The sequence below is a fragment of the Scardinius erythrophthalmus genome, assembly GCF_964197995.2.
Source record: "Scardinius erythrophthalmus genome assembly, chromosome: 18".
NCBI lineage: Eukaryota > Metazoa > Chordata > Actinopteri > Cypriniformes > Leuciscidae > Scardinius > Scardinius erythrophthalmus.
Genome location: NC_138238.1, coordinates 15,183,790 through 15,206,704, shown reverse-complemented (window position 1 = coordinate 15,206,704; position 22,915 = coordinate 15,183,790). Strand labels below are relative to the sequence as shown.

The 22,915-nt window shown below is 37.8% G+C and overlaps 1 protein-coding gene across 18 annotated transcripts in view; it reads left to right on the top strand.

Annotated features, from left to right (window-relative positions):
• Window positions 1-22,915, top strand: part of svila (supervillin a) — an 82,912-nt gene that overhangs the window by 27,267 nt on the left and 32,730 nt on the right. For 7 of the 18 annotated variants that reach the window (XR_014032157.1, XM_081393635.1, XM_081393648.1 and 4 more), the window contains exons 4-15: window positions 3,512-3,572; window positions 4,095-4,243; window positions 4,961-5,642; window positions 11,544-12,269; window positions 12,757-12,927; window positions 13,490-13,524; window positions 14,853-14,917; window positions 15,645-15,781; window positions 16,647-16,742; window positions 17,772-18,057; window positions 18,860-18,928; window positions 21,301-21,700. Coding sequence is in view for 16 of the 18 variants with exons in the window: in XM_081393635.1 (XP_081249761.1) it covers window positions 3,512-3,572; window positions 4,095-4,243; window positions 4,961-5,642; window positions 11,544-12,269; window positions 12,757-12,927; window positions 13,490-13,524; window positions 14,853-14,917; window positions 15,645-15,781; window positions 16,647-16,742; window positions 17,772-18,057; window positions 18,860-18,928; window positions 21,301-21,700 (2,877 nt within the window). In the remaining 2 variants the exon portion in view is untranslated. The remainder of the gene's footprint in view (window positions 1-3,511; window positions 3,573-4,094; window positions 4,244-4,960; window positions 5,643-11,543; window positions 12,270-12,756; window positions 12,928-13,489; window positions 13,525-14,852; window positions 14,918-15,644; window positions 15,782-16,646; window positions 16,743-17,771; window positions 18,058-18,859; window positions 18,929-21,300; window positions 21,701-22,915) is intronic. The other 11 variants (XR_014032156.1, XM_081393646.1, XM_081393637.1 and 8 more) reach the window with 4 other exon arrangements.

The following is a 22,915-nucleotide window of genomic DNA, read 5'->3' as shown; positions in this document are numbered from 1 at the left end:
CGTCAGAAACAGGAAGACTAATTCACCAGTGGTTTCTTTGAGATTTTTCTATGCGGTTTTATAATAGGGTTTTTCAATTTATGAGTAAAATAAAGTCTGTAGTAAACATGACTTGACTATACTTTGACGTTTTTTTACAACTTAAACTGCACACACTCCCATGCACACACACCCTTATCTAGTTACTTATTAGAAACATACATTTTAAAAAATAAACATAACTGCTTCAAAATTTGTGTTTTCAGAATGGGTGTGTATAATTTACATTGTAGAAACAAAACGTCACAATATCGTCCGCTTCGGTTTACCACAGACCTTATTTTACTCATACATTTAAAAATATAGAAAAACCCATAGAAAAATCTCTAGGGAATCATTGGCGAATTAGTCTTCCAGGTTTTGATGTAATCCTTGCACCACTCTATAGGCCAGAACACATTGTCAGTCTCTGATTAGATTGTTGAGTTTTATTGACTTTAATGACGTTATAATGCTTAAAGAAAACAAAATTTGTCTTATTGTGAATGAATCATTGTGCATTTTATTCAAAAGAAAAACTTTGGCTTAGTTTCTATTTGTAATCTTCAATTAAAATGTAATAACTTTGTTCCACGGAAATTATTGTCCTTTTTTTTTTTTTTTTTTTTTTAATGTCACTTATAGGTTATATAGTCTATTGGATATATATACCTAATAGCAAAATTGTCAAAAAAAAAAAAAAAAAACTATCAAACTTACATTTGGTTTGCCTCCATTATGGTACATAACACTTTTCACCATCCAATTAATTCCTGATGGGTGAAATCAAGTCACTCTGAGAAATAAGTTTGTTATGATAAAACGAATTGTGGTGGCCAATCCACATTGAATTGTAAAATCTGATCAAAGGCTAACAATGTGAATATCTCTCTCTCTCTCTCTCTCTCTCTCTCTCTCTCTCTCTCTCTCTCACTCTCACTCTCACTCTCACTCTCACTCTCACTCTCACTCTCACTCTCACTCTCACTCTCACTCTCACTCTCACTCTCACTCTCACTCTCACTCTCACTCTCACTCTCACTCTCACTCTCACTCTCACTCTCACTCTCACTCTCACTCTCACTCTCTCTCTCACTCTCTCTCTCATACTCTCATATTCATTTATTTATTTGTTTATTTGATGAGGTAACAGTAGGTGTTCCCATTTCAGAAAACCATGACAGTGGTTTAGTCTTGGCTAAAAGTTTGTTTCCCATTCACTTTGCTGACATGCAGCTTTTAGAGTTGTGTAATCCTGGCTGGTTAGAATCAGGTCTGTCTAATGTCAGATTCACGCTGCTGTTTATTTTTCCCCCCTTTCCAAGTGGGAACTTGATTTAAAACATGACAGCTTGAACACACTCATGCTGTGTTATCTTCAATGCATTGTAAGTGTCTGATTAAATTAATAAAAATATGATAAATATGATTAATTGTTCTTATTGTTCTGTTTGTTTTAAAGAATTAAAGGCATTTATTTCACTTATTTTATTTATAGCTGTCTATGAAAGAGGACAACTAAAAGAAAAAGTCTCGCTACTGTATATCAGTGCAAGTAAAAGTTGTGAAGTTAGTTTATACAGTTGATAAAGGTATAGAGAGAATTGAACATTTAAAGGGTTAGTTCACCCAAAAATGAAAATTCTCTCAGTAATTACTCACCCTCATGTTGTTCCAACCCCGTAAGACTTTCGTTCATCTTCGGAACACAAATTAAGATATTTTTGATGAAATCTGAGAGCTGTCTCACTCCTCCACAGGCTTATGGACACTATAACGTGCTGGCCCAGAAAATGTATTAAAGACAACGTTAATATAGTCCAAGTGACTACAGTGGCTCAATCTCAAGTTTATAAAGCGACGAGAATACTTTTTGTGCACAAAAACAAACAAAAATAACGACTTTGTTCCACTTTTCATTTCCTTCTCTCTGGGCCTCGAGTCTTTTCACGTAGTGTTTTTGCGTAGCGCATCTGTGTTGCACGTCACCACATGACCAGCGTCGCCCAATAGTGAGCATATGTGGTGACATGCAACACAGACGCGCTGCGCAAAAACACTACGTAAACTAACTCGAGGCACAGAGAGAGAAGGAAATGAATAGTGGAATAAAGTCGTTATTTTTGTTTGTTTTTGCTAACAAAAAGTATTCTTGTCGCTTTATAAACTTAAGATTGAGTCACTTGGACTATATTAACGTTGTCTTTAATACATTTTCTGGGCCAGCAAGTTATTGTGTCCATAAGCCTGTGGAGGAGTGAGACAGCTCTCAGATTTAATCAAAAATATCTTAATTTGTGTTCCGAAGATGAACGAAAGTCTTACGGGGTTGGAACAACATGAGGGTGAGTAATTACTGACAGAATTTTCATTTTTGGGTGAACTAACCCTTTAAGCTCACATGTAGTCATTTTATAGCTTCATCTACTGATTCTAAAGCAGATTTATATTAACTTTATATATTTATTCATTTAAACTGCGTAATAAAATTGATTAACTAAAATTGTACATGTGTGATCGATTAAGGGTATAATAATTACATAAATAATATCTAAATCATACAAATGTATTATTCTAAATAAGCATTACTAGAAGCCAGACGATTTTGTCTTTAAAAATCATTTGCTATGTAGTGACCTTTAATTTGGAGCAGAAATAGGTGGAGTGACTTTATCACATCAGACATGTCACTTTGCTCCAAGTAAGCCGTGGTTAACCCGGTTAGCCGTGGAGCGTGAGTTATTATGGTGATGAACACGGCTAAAAGCCAAACCACTTTCATGTTACCTAAAACCCAGGGTTGGCGCAAACTAAACTGAAACAAGCTAGCTTGCCAACTAAACTGGCTTCATGGCATAGGCCCCAGGCTAAGGAAGCACTGTTAGTGTGTCGTGTGTGTACACTTTAGCCCATGATGAGTCCCCTCTCAATTACTTCACTGGTCACCTAGTGACAGGACACAGTTGAGTGTCATATTTCCATAATGCTGAAACACTAACTGAGGATGCACCTATGATTGGCTAACTTTTGTGGAAATGCAGCCATTCTCCTAGCTAATGTCAGACGACTTAAGTGTAAGCAGCTTTTGTTTCAGATAACACACTGGACTTCTGTCACCTCGACTATTATTGGAAATGTCACTGAAAGGACATAGCCGTATACTGTACTTACTAGGCTGCAGGGTTAGTGTAATGCATCAGATACATCATGAAACATGACTTAGTATTAAATACAGAAAAGCTAAATTATGTAAAAATTGGATTACAATCTAGTCTTTAGATTGTGCTCATGTTGGGTGAAACATTGTGCATCTTACAGTATACAGTAAGCTCTGATTGCTTTGCTTACATTTCTGAGTAGAAATATCACAAATGCATGATATAAAGTAGAATGTTTCACTATTTGTAATGGTTTGATTTATCCTATTTATCCTCCCTCTTTTGTCTCTCATTCTTTTACCCATCCATCACTTTGCTTTTCTTTTTCTCTTTAGTCTCAGAATTAAGGAAACGTTTTGAGAGTATAAGCACGAGTCAGAGTTGGGACATGAACAGGTGAGAAGTTAAATCAGTCTTACAAAGCATGCACAGCCAAAGTTCAGTTATTGCAGGTGTTTGGTGAGAATAACATAATCACAAAATTTTCTGCATGCTGTTATTGCCAAAAGACACTTTAATTTTCCTCCCACCACACACAACGTCTCAAGCTTTATGCTCTTCATCAGATTTAAAGTAGCATACATACCCCAAAATTATTAAATAATGTATAATAAACATTTTTGAAGGATCACGTGACACTGAAGACTAGAGTAATGACTGATTAAAAAAAAAATTCAGCTTTGCATCACAGGAATAAATTGCATTTTAAAATATATTCAAATAGAAACAGTTATTTTAGATTGCAGTCATTTTTCTAAATTTTACTTTTATTTTTACTGTATTTTTAATTCCAAATATATGATGCCTTGTTAAAAAACAAGAGACTCCTTTCAGAACATTAAAAAAATCTTTTGAATTGTAAATATATGTTTTTCCTAGATTGAGAATTATCCTTAACACTACCACTCCTGTTTATAGGAAAGAACGAATTGCACGGCGTCTGGAGGGAATCGATGGTGATGTTCTCCAAAATCTCCCAGGCTGTGGCGGTCTAGTAACCAATCGAATGCTAGAGGAGGACACTCCTAGATATACCCGTGCAGCAGACACCTGTGACCCCTGTACAGGTGAGAATTGTGCTTTATTTTTTAATAGATTTGTTCACTCCTCTATAACATGAATGAGAAATTATATACACTAAACATCTTAGGATGTACTCACACTTGGTGATCTGGCGCATGTGATCGCTCCGTAGGCCCGGAGCACGGAACAGCTAATATACGTGTGCGCTACTATCATTTATTACGACAGCAAATATCTTATATTACTACTTTGATGGTACACTTTTTAATTAGAGTATTTTGGGTCTGGTTCTCACCTTGTTGACAAACAGGATTTGTAGTTTGCGAGTATAGCTGCAAATTCCATCAAAGTCTGAGCCTCCATAATAATCTTCTGATAAGTGCAGCTGCAGCACAATAAAGTAAAAATCGCTGCGTGGCATAAATGATAAATCCATTAGACAGCCTATTTGTGAAAGCACTTTTCTTCAAAAGAAAAAGTTTTATCGTAAATGACATTAGTGTGTTCCGGTTCAGAGCATTAAGTGCAATGTGAGTGCAGGCTTGCGGGGGAGTGGGGAGGGGGGACAATCGCGCTTGGGCTCAGTACAAGACAACCGTGCCTAGTGTGTGTACACCCTTAATAATACTTATATGGTGCATATCAACACACATGATGATAGGTTTGGGTTGATTAGCTGGTGTTCGGTTACTTAAAGTTAAAGATTTGGGCAAATTGATTTAGTGTAAAGTTAAACTGCCTTCTTTTCTCTCTCATCGCAGTTTCTCTTCAGCACTATAGCAAAAATGACCCAAACTTCCCAAATCCGCACAGTGCAGAGGTTCAGTCCAGAACCCACACAGTCCAACCGGATTCAGTCTACAGCACTGGCTCCCCTCATGTGGCAGAGCTGGACTCTAAAGCTGAAAGGATTGCTCGCTACAAGGCAGAACGGCGCCGTCAACTAGCAGAGCGCTATGGCATTTCTCTAGATCAGGAGACAGAAACCGACTATTCTGCTCGCTACTCCAGAACCTCCAGAGAGCCCGACAGCTCAGACCGACAACACAGGTCAAGTGTAGAAGAAGACAGAGTGGAGCATAATGCTTACACCACCAGCCATCATGTAGATAGGGCCAGCTCTCACATTCACACCGATCCAAAATACAGCAGAGAACGCACAGACTCCATCTCTGAGCGTGAATGGATGATGAATCTGGAGAACCAGAGGAGGGCCCTAGAGCGGAATAGACTGCATGAAAGTGGAGGGGTTGCACCTAACCCATCTGCATATATGGATGTGTCCGGGTCTGCCAGGGTTCCAGGGAGGGAACCAGGGGCGATGGGGGTTCCCAGCTCGCCTAATACAGGCCGAAGGGCCATGATGCCAACTCCCAAACAGGGAGCATCTCCTGGTGATCTGTTTATTGAGCAGCAGGCTCACAACATCCTTCAAAGACACGGGTGAGTCTTAACACGCTAGCTGTTTCTTCTTCTTTTTGTCTCTCCATCTTACAGTCACCAAGTAAAATCTTAATATGTCAGTATTTTAATTTTCCTCTATTATTCTTTCCTTTTTTTTTGGAAAGAATGTTGGCCGGTATTCCCCTGAATTTGTCTTTCACAGGTATTTTCCCCAAAAGAAAGCCGTCAGTTTGCAGGATTTGGCTCGTATACTGTTAGGAGTGTTTCTACAACTCCTTAAAGATGGGTGGGCTCTGTTCAGTATGAAACATTAGCATTGACCTTTACTGTCATTTGGCAGCTGTTTCTTATTTGCATGGGTCAATGCTTTGTGTGATGCTTTGGTATAAAATGCTTGCCAAATTAAGCAACAAAAGATTCCAGCCAAATCTAAATTCCCAACATGAAGTCAAGCCAAAAAATTACAAATGAATATGATAAAGAATGATATTCAGGAAAGATCCAGAGCCCATTCATAATGTCAGTATAAAGTTTGATTGGTTAGTTAATGTCAACAAATGAGGACTTGGCCTTTAAAACCCTGTTCCCAGCAAGCCAGACTTAATTTTCATAATTTATTTGAGGCCCTACTCTCTTTTCAGGAACCTGGTTTCTCTTAAGTTTTTTCCCCCTCTTTTTTAAAGTCCCCTCTCTACGCATAAACCGTTGAGTAGTTCACTCTTTTGGGTGTTTCTCAACTGATTTAGCTCCCGTAGCCAGTCAGCCAACCAATGGTCACTTCAGACTGATTCAGAAGGAGACACCCTCTCTCCAATCAACTGGCCTTCCAGGTACCATACATTTGGGATTAATGGGTGTGTTTGACACCCTTCACTTAACAGTGGTCCCACCTAACTTCATGGCCCTATCTCAAACCATCCTCTAGTCCTGTCCAATGAACGTCCTTGTTGGAATGGGGTGAGAGTGACAATATGATAGGAGTCATGTGTTTTCTAATGGTTTATTTGATTATTGTCTATTTGGAATAAAAGTCTGGTCCACTTTGCTCGTTATTCTAGCTAGTGACCACACTTAGTTTGGAAGACCGAGACAAAGTTGTAAATTAAGAAACTAGTGGTTAAGTGATCATTGTAGCAACCTGGTTTTACAAGAGCTTATAAAAAAAGTGCAAACAAACTCTTTGTAAATAATATGCATCAGACAGTTTGAGGGTGTGCTGTATGATGATGAAATCAATTCCATTTTAATTATTCTCTCTTGCCGTAGTCTTGGCGTTGTTTTTAAACCATGGATTTTTGGTTCTGATCAAAAGGCCAGTTACAAGATTTTTTTTTTTTTTTTACATATAACTATAGATATATAATACCGTTTAAAGAGTTTTGGGTTGAATAAATCCATTCTGATAAATTTAATGCATACATATTTTACCGTTTTTACTTAATTTCTTAATCTAATGAATACAGTTTTGGTGAAAATGTAAGCATTTTAAAACTTTCAAAAACATTTTTAAAAATGTTACCGATCCCAGATTTGGATTAGTAATGTATTTTAAAAAAGAAAGTGAATATGCAGAGATGTTGTGATATGTATTATTTTTGTTATACATTGTTCAAAATCTGAGGTGGTACCTCAAATAGGGCCTAAATATTTTCAGTCACAGGGGGTTGGCTTTAAGAAAAGGTTGGAAACCCCTGGTTTAGTCTGTCAGGTTGTTTGGAACCAGCAAGGTAGAGGGCTTAGGGAGTGGTTTTGAGTTGGGCTCATCATCTCAGTAACAAAATTGCCATCCTCGTGCACATTTCTACCACCCATCCCATCCACACTGTTAATGAGTGCTGTGGGTTTGAATTTGATCATTGAACATTCAGACCCTTTTGTTGCAGTGTACCTTTAACTTTTTCTAATATACTTTATTCACAGTCCACTTTCCAATGAGTCCAATGTGTGTGTTTTATCCCTACATGGTAGGTTTGGTTCTCATATTGCTTTGCAGAAACCCGGTTGAATCAAGCGTGACTTGAGTTTGTGTTTGTCATACTGTGGTGAGAAAATTGTTGAGCTATGAGTCACCAAACTTGACAAGAATGTAAACGCAGATAATTTGGCCTGCATTAGCTCAATATGTCAAATGGAGAGCGTTATAACTTGGTTAGTCATGCAAAACACCAGAGCCACATTTTCTGGGAATCATTTCACACGCAATTTGTGTTCCCATTTCGCACCAGTTTTCTCTATTTTTGCCCCATTCTCTCATTCTAACTTTTTATTCTTTTATGTTTCTCCCCAGACTTTACTAGTCTAGTGGTTTATTTACTGTGGACTTTTTCCTCTTCTGCAATTCCTTGTCACTGAATGTCTGCTGACATTGACAAACCCAGACATAGATAAAAGAGGTATATAGAGAGAAAATAGAGTGGCATAGGCTGTCCATCTCCACCTCATCCCCTGAATCTGCAGAGTATTTGCACAAGCATAACCTTCTAAAAATAAAAGTACAAAACTACAGTTTCTTATTGTTATAGTGATCAAGTCTGAGATATAGATGCTTTTTGAGTTAATCTAATTTATCATCATTTATTAGTTAATCTAATTTATCATCATTTATTTATTTGTTTGTTTGTTAGGTTCCCCTTTGGATGTTTCTTGCAAATGTCTAAAGTTAATGTTCATAGCTTTGAAGGGGTCATGAACTGAGAAATCACAATTTCCTTGAGCTTTTGACATATAAGAGGTCTTCATACTAAAATAATATCCTTTAAGTTTCAGAACAGAAAACTTCCCTGTTAGTCCAAAAACTGTTTTTATTGTAACCAAGCCCAGCAAATGACGCATTGGTGAAAGACAGCCTCTGCAGAAGAAAATCAATGCCTACTTCATCATTGCCTACTTCATCATTGCAACTTTGGCCCTGCCCACTTGCGTGTTAGTGAGAAGACTAGGAGAGAAGAGCGATACAGGATCACTGGAATAAAAATAACATTACCATCCAAAGGATCCTAATGTTAGAGAAGTGGTTATTTATTTTCAACAATGTGAATGTCTCATTTGAGCATTATTTATATGTATTCAGTATGTTTCACGGTGTTATGGACGGTATGTTCATTCTTTGGTAGATCAGTGGCAATTTCGGTGCAGGCTTTGCAACTTTTACGATATGGACTCGACAGTAATGCAACCTCATGTTAAGTAACTGTTCATTTTAATGCCTGATCTGTGACCAGTGATTCCTGATATGTAATGATTCATGTAGCCTACAGTCCTTTGTCAGTGTCAGTAAATCAAACCAGTGACTAAACGGTCAACTTCTCATTATTTCTCTTAGTATGATGAAAATAATCTTTTATTTAAACTGTTTGTTCTCGCTCTCTCGCTCTCTCGCTCTCTCGCTATCTCGCTCTCTCGCTCTCTCGCTCTCTCGCTCTCTCGCTCTCTCGCTCTCTCTCTCTCTCTCTCTCTCTCTCTCTCTCTCTCTCTCTCTCTCTCTCTCTCTCTCTCTCTCTCTCTCTCTCTCTCTCGCTCTCTCTCTCTCTCTCTCTCTCTCTCTCTCTCGCTCTCTCTCTCTCTCTCGCTCTATGTATATATATATGTATATATATATATATATATATATATATATGTATATAGTTCTATAGAAAGCGATCAAAGAACACTCCCTTTAAAAATCGCTGGAGCTGTCAATCAAAACGCGCAAGTTTGGACTCTCGACAAAACTCCTGTTATAACAAAATCCGTTTTATCTATATTCTGTGGTTATAATCAACAAATATCTTATTTACATTGTGTTTGCACTGTTAGTTATGATGAAAGTATTCATTAGTGTGCAGAAATCGTGTTGCAATGACGATATCACTGCATTCATGCGCTCAACATGTCTGTGATCGGTTACAATGCTCATCACTGCAACAATCTAAATATAATGCCATAGATCTAAGTATAATGCTATAATCAAAACTTTTCACGATTAGTTAACCTTGAAAGCTGTAATAGTAAAAACGTGCTAAAAGTTTTCAAGAGAGTTCCGCTTGTAATACCAGCTATTTTAAATGCAAAGATGTCAGCCAATCACAGCAGTGGGTGTTTACACTGACGTCTCACAGCAGACACGCCCCTTAAAACGGAGCGCTCAAATCAGAAGGCCAAAATCAGGGTAGGAAAATTCCTTTTATTTCTAAATTATAAAAATCATACTAACATTATAAGTGCACCCCAGGAAACATTATAAAACAATGCAGTTCATGACCCTTTCAACAGAAATTGTCTCTTCTGTCTTTATATTTGCATTTACCGCACAGTTACATTTTTTTTTTTCAACCACTTTTTTTTTCTTTTCATGAACCATATACCAAACATAATTTTTGGCTGCATTTTGTTACAGCCACTTTTCTAATTTAGTCTTGAAAATGCAGTCCACTTAGAGGAGGTTAAAAACAGTTCACATGACTCAACAATTACAGTGCAGAGCATGGTTTCACTTAAACAGGGTTCCAGAGGAGCTAAGCAAGAGTGCATGTTACCATATGTAAAACTGAAGTGTGAGTGTATAGATGGCAGCCGTCAAGCTTGAGTCAGGAGAAACCGATTTTAGCAGCTAGTGGAGTGTGGAATACATCTCATAAAAAGGATGCGATGTGTAGAGGGTTGGGTTGCTTAAAAAGTCTGTTTTTAACACTATTGTAGCTCTCAGCTAATGGAATTTGAGCTTTTAATTGGGTGAATGGGTGGAAAAGAAGATTTAGACAGAGAGTAAACCTGAAATAAACAGACGTCTTTTAGCATTATAGGAGGTTTTCTTTGTGATTTAAGTCTCACTTCACTGGTAGTGCACTAACTGCAAAAGGTTTTGGATGAGAGAGTCTTTTGCCTCCCCCTGCTGAGAGCATTGATTCTGCTGACCTAAACCTAAAGAGCCAGCCATCACAAACTAAGCTAGTTTATCAGCAAACCTCTCTCACCCAGCATGTAATAAAACGCTGTGTTGTGTGAAATTAACTGATGCCCATAGCTAGAAATTTATACGATAATATATAGAGGGAAGAACCCGCCTTAAGTATATTTATGACCCTCAAACCATTGTCAACATTTTGATACATTATGTAAAATCCTCAAAGCAGAATCTGTTGGATTTTGTCACCCGGTCCGGGGATGCCGCAAGGTGATTGGGGTCCACAGAAAACACAATTACAATTACAAATATTTGCTTTACTTCTCTTTATTTACTTCTCTTTAGGTTTATACATCAAGGACTACGGATAATATTTTCCCATGTAATATTTTAATTTCATTTGGCCTTGATATAATATATATTTAAAAATAATAAAAAAACAAATATCTAAGCTAATTTAGCAAACAACATGTTTTCTTTATATTTATTTTTCCTCACACAGTATAAATGGCTCAATAAACATGAAAATATAGCTGCAATTATATTATAATAATGGGATCCCTTTCATAGGGAACATCATATATTACATTCTTCACTCAAATAGTAAGAAAAACCCTGAACCAAAGAACTAACCTTTGTTTATAATGTTTTGACTACAACCCCACTTTTAAGATTGTTTCAATATGGTTATTTGTTTTAATATCTATGTTCTATGTTTCATATCACGGTTGTTGTGTCTTCATTTTCTTTTTTTAACGTGAGCGCAACAATTTTTCACATGGTTCTACTTATTTCCACCACTGTGAAAACATCCACTTTGACACACTTTTAGTGTCTTTTTATTCCAAATACTGTCAAGGTTGCTTTTAACCACATTCTAATAAGCACAAACCATATTGAGATGCTTCAACTGGTTCTGTGGCTTAAGGGTTGTTTTGGTTGGATCAGACTCTTTCCCTTTCACCAATGAAACGGTTCTATTTTTTTTCTTTCTTTCTTTTGCTCATATTTGACAAAATTTTATTCCAAGTAACCAACCCTTTTCTCTTCTTCTGAAGAATCCGAGTTAGGGAGAGACTGGCCCGTGACGAGCCATTTCACAGGGGTCAAACAACAGAGGTACCTGCGTACAACCAGTTTCCCCAGGCATACCCTCAATATCACCCACACACTCGGACCCTCCCTGATGCTCCAGCCAAGCAGCGGCTGACCCACCCTGGGAAAGAGGAACGCCATGACCTGGGGTGCCAGAGCTACTTTTCTATGGGTAGTGAACCTGGTTCCAGGCATAAACTAGAGATTCAGGAAGTACTTGAAGAAGTGGAGGGAAAACAGAATGTGAGGACTGAGGGGCTACTGCGGAGCAGGAAGGCCGTTTTACCCTCTGAGGTTCGACATAAAGAACGGAGCACAGAAGAGGGTGTTGTAGATGACCCCAGAGGGTGGCGTGGAGGTCGGTCAAGGCAGGAAGTTTACACAGAGCATGTGTCCCGTCTTCAGGCTGAAGAGTCTATGCAAGCAAGAGCTCGAGAGGCCCTCAAGCGGGATGATGCTAGCTGCTACGCCCCAATTCAGACCTCCAGAGGGAGATATATGCCAAATTCATCCAAACCCCTGGATGTTAGAAATGTCCAAAAGACAGCTTTTCAAGAGAACCCCATCCAGGACCCAGTCAGAGAGGCTGTGCCCAATGGCGATCACCTATCCCATGATGCCAGGGTTTCAGTGGCCAAACTTCGCCATACCTACCTGGAAAGTGTTGCGAGTCCCCGGAAAGCCGAACTGTAGGTGGTGGTACATTATTATGTATCGACTTACTAACCTTAACCTGTCTAACATTGACGATTAACAATCAAAATCTCATAATGTAATTGCTCTGAGAATTAAATGAAGGAAAATACTGTAATATTACAGAGGAATCGCTCATTCATAGTTAACCAGCAGATTTTAATGCTCTATTCCTTTAGCTATCATGCTGCTCAGCTTGACTAGTGTGCACTGTCAATTAACCATCTCTTCCTGTCTTTTGTCTCACCTTGGCTTGGCATCCTTGCCTTTCTAGAGACAATGTTGGATGTTTATGCTAAATGTTTATGCTGACAGAATAATTCTTAACCACTTTTGATGTTTGTTTTCAGTAGTTCATTTAACCCACTATGAAGATGCTCAGATGAATAGTTCATCAAGCTTTGGTGTTTTGCTCTATGTCATGCCTATGCACCTGCCATTCTTCAATGCTGCCTCATTCAGTCATGCTTTGTGACATAATAGGGCAGAAGAGCTGCCTGTGGTTACAGAGGCACCTTGGAGAAGTGAGAGGGTCAAAGATCGGTTATCTCGTCGCCCTTTGCGGTATATATGTCCCACTGAGAATAGAAAGACATCTGAGAGGTTTAGAACTCAGCCAATCACATCAACTGAGCGTGAACTGAGCGTGGACCGGTAGGCCTCATGAGTAGATTTATGCACGTTATTGTGGAGTTAGCCTGGAGTGCACATTAAAATTACACTTGATGTAGTCTAATAAATTGTTTTTGGTAATAACCCAGAAAACTTTGGTCTGTGTCATGTCTAGTACTTTTTCTTTTTCTAACGGCACTGTATTTACAAATTCACTGATTAAAGTTAGCTTTTGGCTAACTATCTCTAATGCTATATAATACACACGCTGTATAATGTTTTTGTGTAGTGGATTCTAATCCAAATGTTTGGTCAGTGGTTTTTATGAAAGGTTCTTTGTATTTTTTTCCTCCTCTTTTGTTTCTGTGGCATGTGGCGAAATCTATAATTCTGTCTAACGCAGTGGATTAAGCTGTTCTGATGTGTTTTCTGCACCTTCCCACTAGCTGCTGTGTTTCCCTGATTCCCCTTTTCCTAATACGCTGCTGCATTTGCTGCAATTTTTTTCCAAATCAGCTGGTTGATATAATAATTTTCCAATCCTTACCGATCTGTTTAATTGTAAGACTTCAATTGTAAGACTTTTACTTTTTGTTCTCTTTAGGTCTTGCCCAAGCCCTGAACCACTAAGCCCTGAGGGTAAGTCTTTTTGCTTGCATACACTACAAAATCGTTTTTTCTGCATGTTTTCCTTTTACCTTTTTAAAATGGAAAGTCACTCTAGCAAGCTTTAGATGCGGTCTTAGATTTATTATGTGATGGTGCAGGATGACGCAATAACATTACGTAACTTTTGCATTTGTTTCATATGTGCACCACTGTAATATAAACAGACACGTTCATATTACATACAATAAGTTATTGTTAATCTGAGTCTGAACTGACTGGGAAACATTTTCACTTGGAAAAGCTTATGGAGACATGGCACTATGACTTTAAAGATAACTCTGCCAAACTGCTTCTGTTTAGAGAATCCGTGAATACTCCAGAGAGCAGCAGACCTACTTTTTGGAGCCTCTGAATCTGTTACTAGTGCTGTTTTGCTTTTCTAGTCATACTTTATGCATAACCAATGTCAACTTGCATCACAATGTAGTGGTCAAAACAAAACATCTATAACATTCAAAAGTTTGGGGTGCGTAAGATTTTATTTTAATGTTTAATGCTAGTCTTTTCTGCTCATCAAGGCTGCATTTATTTGATAAAAAAAATTCAGTTAAAAAATGCAATATTGTGAAATATTAAAATAACTGTTTTCTATTTTAATATTTAAAAATGTAATTTATTCCTAATATGCTGATTTGGTGTTCAAGAAACATTGTAGATTTTTTTTTAGGACTCTTTGAAAGGACAGCATTTATTTGAAATTGCAATCTTTTGTAACATTATAAATGGTTTTACTCACTTTTATCAATCAATTTAATGCTTCCTTGCTGAATAAGAGTATTAATTTCTTAAAAAATAAAAAATAAATATCATACTGACCCCAGACCTTTGAACAGTTGTGTGTTACTTAAGGTGCTGCCTCAAGGAATATGCTTAAAAAAAAAACATTCAAGGATCATATTACTGTTTTCCTTGATAATTTTTATATACTATTGTATTAAGTGTTTATTAAGTGTAGTATTAGTAGTGTATATTAACTGATTTAGCATTGTAAGTGGACATCTGGCTAAAAGTAAAATGATGAATTTATAAGACCCCTTTTAGTTTTACAGTAGTCACGCAACGCTTTGTTAGAACAGATGTCAATGTAATACATTGAATTTGGTAGATGTATAGCATTTATTTTGCACTGTTGTGCCTTTAAGGTTAACCTCTGAAATCAGAGCAGAGGAGAAGCAGAAACTTGCTTGCGTAACATTTCTACCATGTGTTTAGCATTGTGTTGTCCTCTGAAAGTCATGGGGGTTTCATGAAATAGTTCTCATGAAAAAGCTTGACTCATCTCTACTTTGTTTTTCCAGTCGATGAAGAGAAGCTAGATGAGAGAGCAAAGCTGAGTGTCGCTGCCAAACGCTCTCTCTTCAGGGTATGTCTGTACTTCTGTTCCAAACCCTGAAGAGGGCTGCTGCTCTTTCTGCTGGGGATTTATTTGAAACTCTCTTCATTGGTATCAACACCATCAATGGTCACTCATGCATACCACTCATATATCGCCCCTTACTTAAAGCACACATTAAAAATAGTCTTTGGGTTCAGAACATGTTATTGGTGTCTAACAATAGAGTTTGTGCAACAAACTTCTGTATTCTGTAAAACGGGTTGTATTGTTTCTGGTTCAGGCCTTTTGTATGTGCTTTGTTAAATATAGAGCTGTTTTACTCAAGAAACCTTCAAAAGTGAGCGAAGAGGAGCATAACAATGTCCATCGCATATGAGGATTGATATCTAAAAGTTTTTTTGTTTTTTTTTGTTCTCACTAACATATTTAATTAGAATAAAATGCCACCAATAAAAAGAACTAGGTCTCAGTACTAGTACTCGTTTGTATTGCTGTTAACAGCTTATTCATTTTGCATTCCAAGAAGTGTGTAAAGAGGACACACCTCAGTCAATTTACCCCACAATTATTAACATTACTTTAATATGACATTTGAAACTCCTGAAGAAAATGTGACCAAAAACACAATTTAGTGAGTCCAGCAGAAGGAAAATTTCTGATCTGATATACATATACGTATATGTATATGTATATGCATGTATATATGTTTGTTATTGTGTAAAACTATTTCTTATGAAGTCTTACTATTTCTTAGGAGCTGGAGAAGACTTCAGATGGTTCAGTTCTGAAGGCATGGAGCCGTAATCCTGCCATTGAACGGAGATTGAGGAGAGGTCAGGATCGCTCCCGCACTCAGCCGGTCACCTCAGAGGAAGTGGTCATTGCTGCTACGTAAGTTCATACTGTATGTGACCCGTTAGATCTTTCAAGTGAGGCAGTTTTAAGTTAAAGGGGGAAAACTCAAATGTTTACATTTGTTAGGTTCCACATTTACAGTCAACATGAAAATTTGGCAAGATATACGGTAAATTACCATTCAAAAGTCTGTAAGATTTTTAATGTTTTGAAAGAAGTCTCTTATGTTCACCAAGGCTGCATTTATTTAATCAAAAATACAGTAAAAACAGTAATATTGTTTAATACTATTACAATTTAAAATATCTGTTTCTATTTTTATATTTCAAAAATCTGTTATGTCAAAGCTGAATTTTCAGCATTGTTACTCCAGTCTTCAGTGTCACATGATCCTTTAGAAATTATTAATTTAGTGCTCAAGAAACATTTATTATTATTATCAGTGTTGAAACAGTTGTGCTGCTTAATATTTTTGTTGAAACCATGATGAACCACATAAGCAACTGTTTTTTGGGATTTGTCAATGATTAGAAAAATTCGAAAGAACAGCATTTATATGAAATATAAAAGTTTTGTAACAATGTAAGTTTTTACTGACACTTTTGATCAATTTAATGTGTCCTCGCTGAATAAAAGTGTACATTTCTTTCAAAAGATAAAAAATCTTACTGACCCCCAAAATGTTAAGCGTCTTACAACCATGTATCTATAAACAAATTAATATGGCTTCAGATCAATTTGTTAAATGTACATTCTTCTCAATGCTATTTTTTCCTTCATATGTCTGTCCCTTCCTTTTACTTCATGTGGTGTGTATGTATTTCTGATCTGTTTTCTTCAGTTTCCTTCAGTTTTTTCCTTTGTCTCTGTTTCTTTGCCTCCTCCTCTGTGTGGTTTAAAGTGTCCCTGGCCACTTGTCACAGTCCGCGACTGTACAAACCTCTGTAGCGCGTGTTCCTAGTCACACTGTACTCAACAGCTCTGTGACCAAATTCAGGTACTCAGAACACGCATATAAACACTCACATAAGTGTGTGTTTTATACAGGCATAGTCACACTTACCAGTACTAATGATTGTCACTGAGAGCATGCTGAGAGAATCTCTGTAGATCCATGCACCATGAGAAAAGTGTAGTCTTTGCTGAATAAAAGTATTAATTTATATAAAAAAAAATCTTACATTTTGAAAGGTAGTGTGTATCTTTAAGTTTAAAAAAATTGCTTGTCATTGTGGTTTATGTAGGAAGACAGACGTAATTAAGAAGCAGCACCCTCTTGTGGTACTGTCAGGCCAACACAGAACATTTGTCTAAGTCATGCTTAAATTTACCTTTAGAATTATGAGTGAGAGTTAGCACACCCGCTATTTCATGACTACAAATAAACTGATCCTGATCTTCACTGACTTGTGTTGAACTACAGTATTGGTTAAGCATCTGGATGGTACTTTATATTATATTAGCCACGGTCACGGATTTGTAAACAAAAGGGAGTTGTTAGTAATGCTTTGTAAAGTCATGAAATAATAAAAATCCATCAAAACTAGGTCTGAATGGCTTGTAAAAGTATGAGACACTGCTGGGAGGGATTCAAGTCATGCCACTTTTGTGTTTTTTTGCTTCATCAGATGCATGTTGAGCATATAAAACAGCATGACATGTTTGTTTGCACATGCTACTATAATATTAATACGAAGATAATTAATTATGCATGACAGTGTTTAACAGACATTTGTGTATTCAATCAGATAAATGGACTATGGAATGAACACCACATCCAAAATATTGCCAATTTTTCTTTATGTGGTTACATTTATACTACTTTATTCAAATTGCTTGTACAGTGTATATCCATGCATGTGTTTTTAATCTATAATATGTAACTTGATAACATTGTGTCGTTTCTTTATTATTATCTTTATTGCGCATGGTAAATAGTCACACCGCCTAGCCCAGGTGATGTAATGAATTTCATATGAAACGCATTGAGTGTTCCTGAGCAGTGTGTTGTGGATGTGTCATACAGCTTGCAGGCATCGTCTCGGCAAAAGTCTATGGTGAGGGAACAGGCCAAAGAAGTTCGACTGGCTGAAGAGGCGGCAGAGACGGATCAAGCTCGCCATGCATCTCCAGGGGAGGATGGCCAAGAGGAACCAGACCTTTCCACGCTCACTCTGGCAGAGAAGATGGCACTCTTCAATCGCTTAGCACAGCCTTCCAACCACGGCCCTCGGGCCAAAGGAGACACTCGTGCACGCAGAAGCGGCACTCGGTACCAGACTCAGCCAATCACACTTGGAGAGGTTGAACAGGTACGTACCATGTTTCTTCCTTCATTGAATAATTAAACCATGCTTATTCATGTTTCAGATGAGAATTGTATCAGTTTAGTACTTTACTTCTCATGTAATTTAAATCATAAATCATGACTGGTCATGAAATTAAGCACAAATGGGTGTGGACATGCTTTTGGCCATATAATGTATGTCTATTAAATACTGGAGGTAAAGAGAAAAGACAAAAAATAAATAGACAAGCAAACAAACAATGAAGCTACAAAGCTAGTCAGACAGAAACTGCCCAACAAATGCATTTCCTGTAAGAGAAAGGATGTTCAGTAGGACTAAGAAGTCATAGGCTGCATCCAAAATCAGATGCAGTACTATAGTTTTGTTGAATACTTTGAATGACTATTATGTGCAATATAGCATGAATGTGTACTACATGCGTACACATTCACAAATCCTCTCCTGTGGCCTCATGGGATAGTAAAGTGTCCACTGGATACCATTCAGAGTCTTTGCCAAAGTAGTAGGTCATCCGAATACCTTTCACCTAAATAAAGTCCAATCTTATTACAGACACACACTTTATTTTGAATTTGACTCTATAAAAAAATAAAAAATCTGTGAGGAATATAATGACAGCCTAACCCTACCGCTTAAACATTGAAAAATGTCTTTCCACAAACTTTTGACAGCTGATGTTTTTTAATGTTTTGTCGATTGAACAATTAGCACCCAGGTACACAATGGACATGGTTCTCACTCTCTCACACACACAGACACACATGATTGAGCTTTTAGCATTTAAAGGGGTTTATCTCTGATGCAGGATGGTTCTGGTTCTGAGATGTTTGACGAGGAATCGGAGTTCTCAGAGGGTCTGAGTGATCTGGAACATGTGAGGATGCCTGAGTCCCCTAGAATCGTATGATGTTTTATAGAACCCAAGGTTTTACACTGCCTGCAGTAAAACCATTGTCCTGTGTTTTAGAAGCAGTTGTTCTAATGCTTCAGCATATATGTCCCTATGTGCTAGTAGGCTGAATTCAGGCATTTTTTATAAGCATCTTGCTTAACTGTAAATCCTACAATCCCAAAGAAGTATTTTAAAGGCCTGTTCACACCAAGAACAATAACTATAAAGATAACTTTAACAATAACTACACCAAAACACGATAACACTGTTCTGGAGATGTGTCTTTAAAGCAGAATGGGTTCTGATTGGCTGTCAATAGTCTTTATCATTCATCAGCTGGAAAAAAATTGTTTTGAAAGTGATTCCAATATAATTTCTCTATGTTATCATTATAGTTGTGGTGTGGACTTTTCTTTTAAATCTAGAATGATTTTAAAAATGATATTTTATCGTTATTGTTACAGTTATCATCCTTGGTGTGCTGCCTTATGAATGTAGTTCCAGATTGCTGGTAGCTTGAGTTCAGGCTTCAGTCTTTAGGTGCTTTTGAAATAAGTCATAATGTTTTGTCTTTGATGCTTTGTGATCATTTGGATGATGCCATTTTTTATTTATATATCAGAGGAAAAAACTTACAAAGGCTGTCACTGGGGCGGTACCCTTTCAAAAGGTACTAATATGTACCATTTAGGGGTAAATAACTGCCCAAGTGATCAAGGCTTATATACATTGGGATATCTGTGATGGATGACCACTATGAGTGGCATCTCTAAACGTAAACGGGTGTCCTCTCAGGACCAATTTTACATTTGATTTGATTAAAAATATTTTGATATGCTTTAAAATGTTGCATTGTGAAAGCGAAATGGACTTTGAAAATGCTACATTGCTAACAATTTACATCTCTGTTTCAGAACAAAGCAAACAATCATATATTTTTTCGGTTTGCATCAATCAAGTAAACAAATAAAAATGTAAAGTAAAAAGAGAAAATCAATCAAAACAGGTGAGGCCAGCAGGGGGTACTCACCCTTTGGTCTGTGCATCCCTATAGCCTAACATCCCAGTATAGTGAAGGGGACATTATACTGTCAAAAGAGCACCGTCCTTTGGATGAGACGTAAAACCGAGGTCCTGACTCTCTGTGGTCATTAAAAATCCCATGACACTTCTCGTAAAGAGTAGGGGTGTGACCCTGGCCACATTCCACCCATTGGCCCTTGCCAATCATAGCCTCCTAATAATCCCCATCCACTAAATTGGCTCTATCACTTTCTTTCCTCTCCACCTATAGCTGGTGTGTGGTGAGTGCACTGGCGCCGTTGTACTGTGGCTGCCGTCGCATCATCCAAGTGGATGCTGCACACTGGTGGTGGTTGAGGAGAGATTCCCTGATTGTAAAGCACTTTGGGTGTACAGTAGTACATATGAAAGTGCTATATAAATGCCTCATTCATTCATTCATCATACTGCCCACCCCTGTGCATTATTGTTCCCTTCTATTTTTACTATCATATGAGTATTTTGAGTGTTATCATGTGAATATTTATCATAGATTTTGAGTGTTTTTAAAGGTACGCTATGTAACTTTTTTTTTTGTTCCAAATGTACAAAATGTATTTAATAAGCGAGCACATTATGAATCCATCTTTGAAACTGTGTTTTTGTCTTATCCTGAATCACTACGGTACGGCCTATAAGTGTTTATATTCAGACTATTTTAGACCGAGCGGGACACCAACCGCTGCGGAGTAGCCGAGTACCGTGACTTGTCATACACATAAACGGAGAGAAGTAGCTCTGGCTACAATGTTCTTCCGCAAGACACGTGCAGTTTTGTTTATTAACCTCTAGAGCTCCAAAAGTTACAGTGTACCTTTAAGCTAACAGGACAAATGAGTCAGCGTAATCTTGTTCTGAATGCACAGCTCTGCCTAAAGCCCTGCTGACACATTAGAGTTGACATATTATCGATTGAGTCTGTGACTTAATGTATCTGTTTCTGAGGGCATGATGGGAACAGTTTGGTTCAGTGCATAAAGGGCATGGTTTTGTGAATGGTTGTGTTGGCGGCTGATTTGATGCTTGCCTTTCAGCTACAGGAAATGCACTAAGTCAGCCTCTGATTAGTCAGCATGATGAACTGTTGATGAATGTGCTGTTTCCTGCCCCTTGCTGACTCAATTTTTGTTCTCATCCCATTTTCACTTTCCCCTCAATCTACCATCTTGCTCTTATCTTTCTCTCTTTCTCACACGGTTCACTCTTAAATCCTTCCATCCTTCCCTTCTACTCTATTTCCTATAATACCATCTGCTCCTGTCCTCCATCGCTCTTTTGTTGTCCTCTTGTAGCTGCAGCCTGCGGGTGGAGCTCGTTTTTCATCCACCTCTGCCTCCGCTCTGAGATCCTCCACTGTTTCAACTGAACATGCTGGGGACATCCACTTGACCATGTCCAATGTAGCTGGCCCTGCCTACTATGAGCAGAACCTCTCCCCACCTTACCATCCTCAACCTGCCCAAGAGATCCAGTCACACCAGAGTCCAGATGTGTCCCTGGCGACCCAAGGAGAAAGGCTGGTATTAAACATGGGGAAGAGGAAGCTCCCCTCTCCAGAGACCATGAAACGGATACCACATGCTCAGCCGGCCAAAGACTGTGAGGAGCTTAAAGGGCACAATAAGATGCTGGTGACCTCTCAAGACCTTTCAGAAACAGATGGAGAGCACAAGTCAAAGGCAGCCATGTCAGGTAGAGGAATATTAGTGGTGTATTTGATTGTGTTTTAAGTGCCACATTACATTACATTACATTATTCTCACTTATAAGATGAGCCCCTAAATAGGGCAGAAAGCCCCCTGGGATAAGGGTCAGGTCCCAGCAATAATCAGATATTTGCTCAATGTTAAATATATCTGATGTCATCATTAATCATTTACACTGCCAAGTAAAACTTTGGGATCAGTGAGATATGTTTTTGGAATAAAATTAATACTTAAGAATGCATGAAATTGTTCAAAAATGACAGTAAAGACATTTATAATGTAACAAAAGATTTGTCAAATAAGTGCTTTTGTTTTAAACTTTCTATTCATCTGAGAATCCTGAAAAAATGTCACTGTTTCCACAAAAATATTGAACAGCACAACAGTTTCTTGAGCACAAAATCAACATATTAGAATGATTTCTGAAGGATCATGTGACACTGAAGACTGGAGTAATGATGCTGAATATGTAAAAAAACATGCAACGGAAACATGTAAAAGATGAGTTGTATGGAATTAGTAAATGCTAATTCCAGTTAAGCATTTAAAGTTACACCATACCCAGTGCAGGCTTTTTCTGCATCTTACCCCAAGTGTCAAACTTTACCTTTTAAAATAGAAAAAAAATTGCATTTTTCTCTCTCCAGCCTAAATGAATTACCGTGCCAGCAAATCCCCATCAACAAAAATACTTCGAAAAACATTTAGAATTAGTTACATGTGGCTAAGAGGAAATTAAAGTTTATCTTACCCCATCATACTCTATAATTCACACAATCATGTACAGTACTTTGTTTTTATCAGGGATGGCTTGTTATGATGGTTTCCTCCAGAGACAGCTGTACATGTGTTCTGTTCTGATATGAATGTGACTACACAAAAAGATAGGTGTGGATAGGATGTGATGTAGGTCTCTTGCGTCTTCCTGTTTTGTGTCTGTCATGCAGGCTGATGGTTTTAAAGATTCCCCCCTTTAAAAAGACAAAGATGTCTGTGTAAGCCACATGTTGCCCATCATTGGCAACAAAGCTTCCCTTTATGTTTAGAAACTGGCACTCACTTCCTGTGTAGTAGTTCTTACATATTCACCACAATGTTCATTACTGTGTGTGTATTCACATGCTTGCGTGAGCATCATCTCTTGACAGGGCTGAATGTGTGTGAGAGTTTTGCTGTGTTTTGGGTGTCTGTGGTGGCTCCG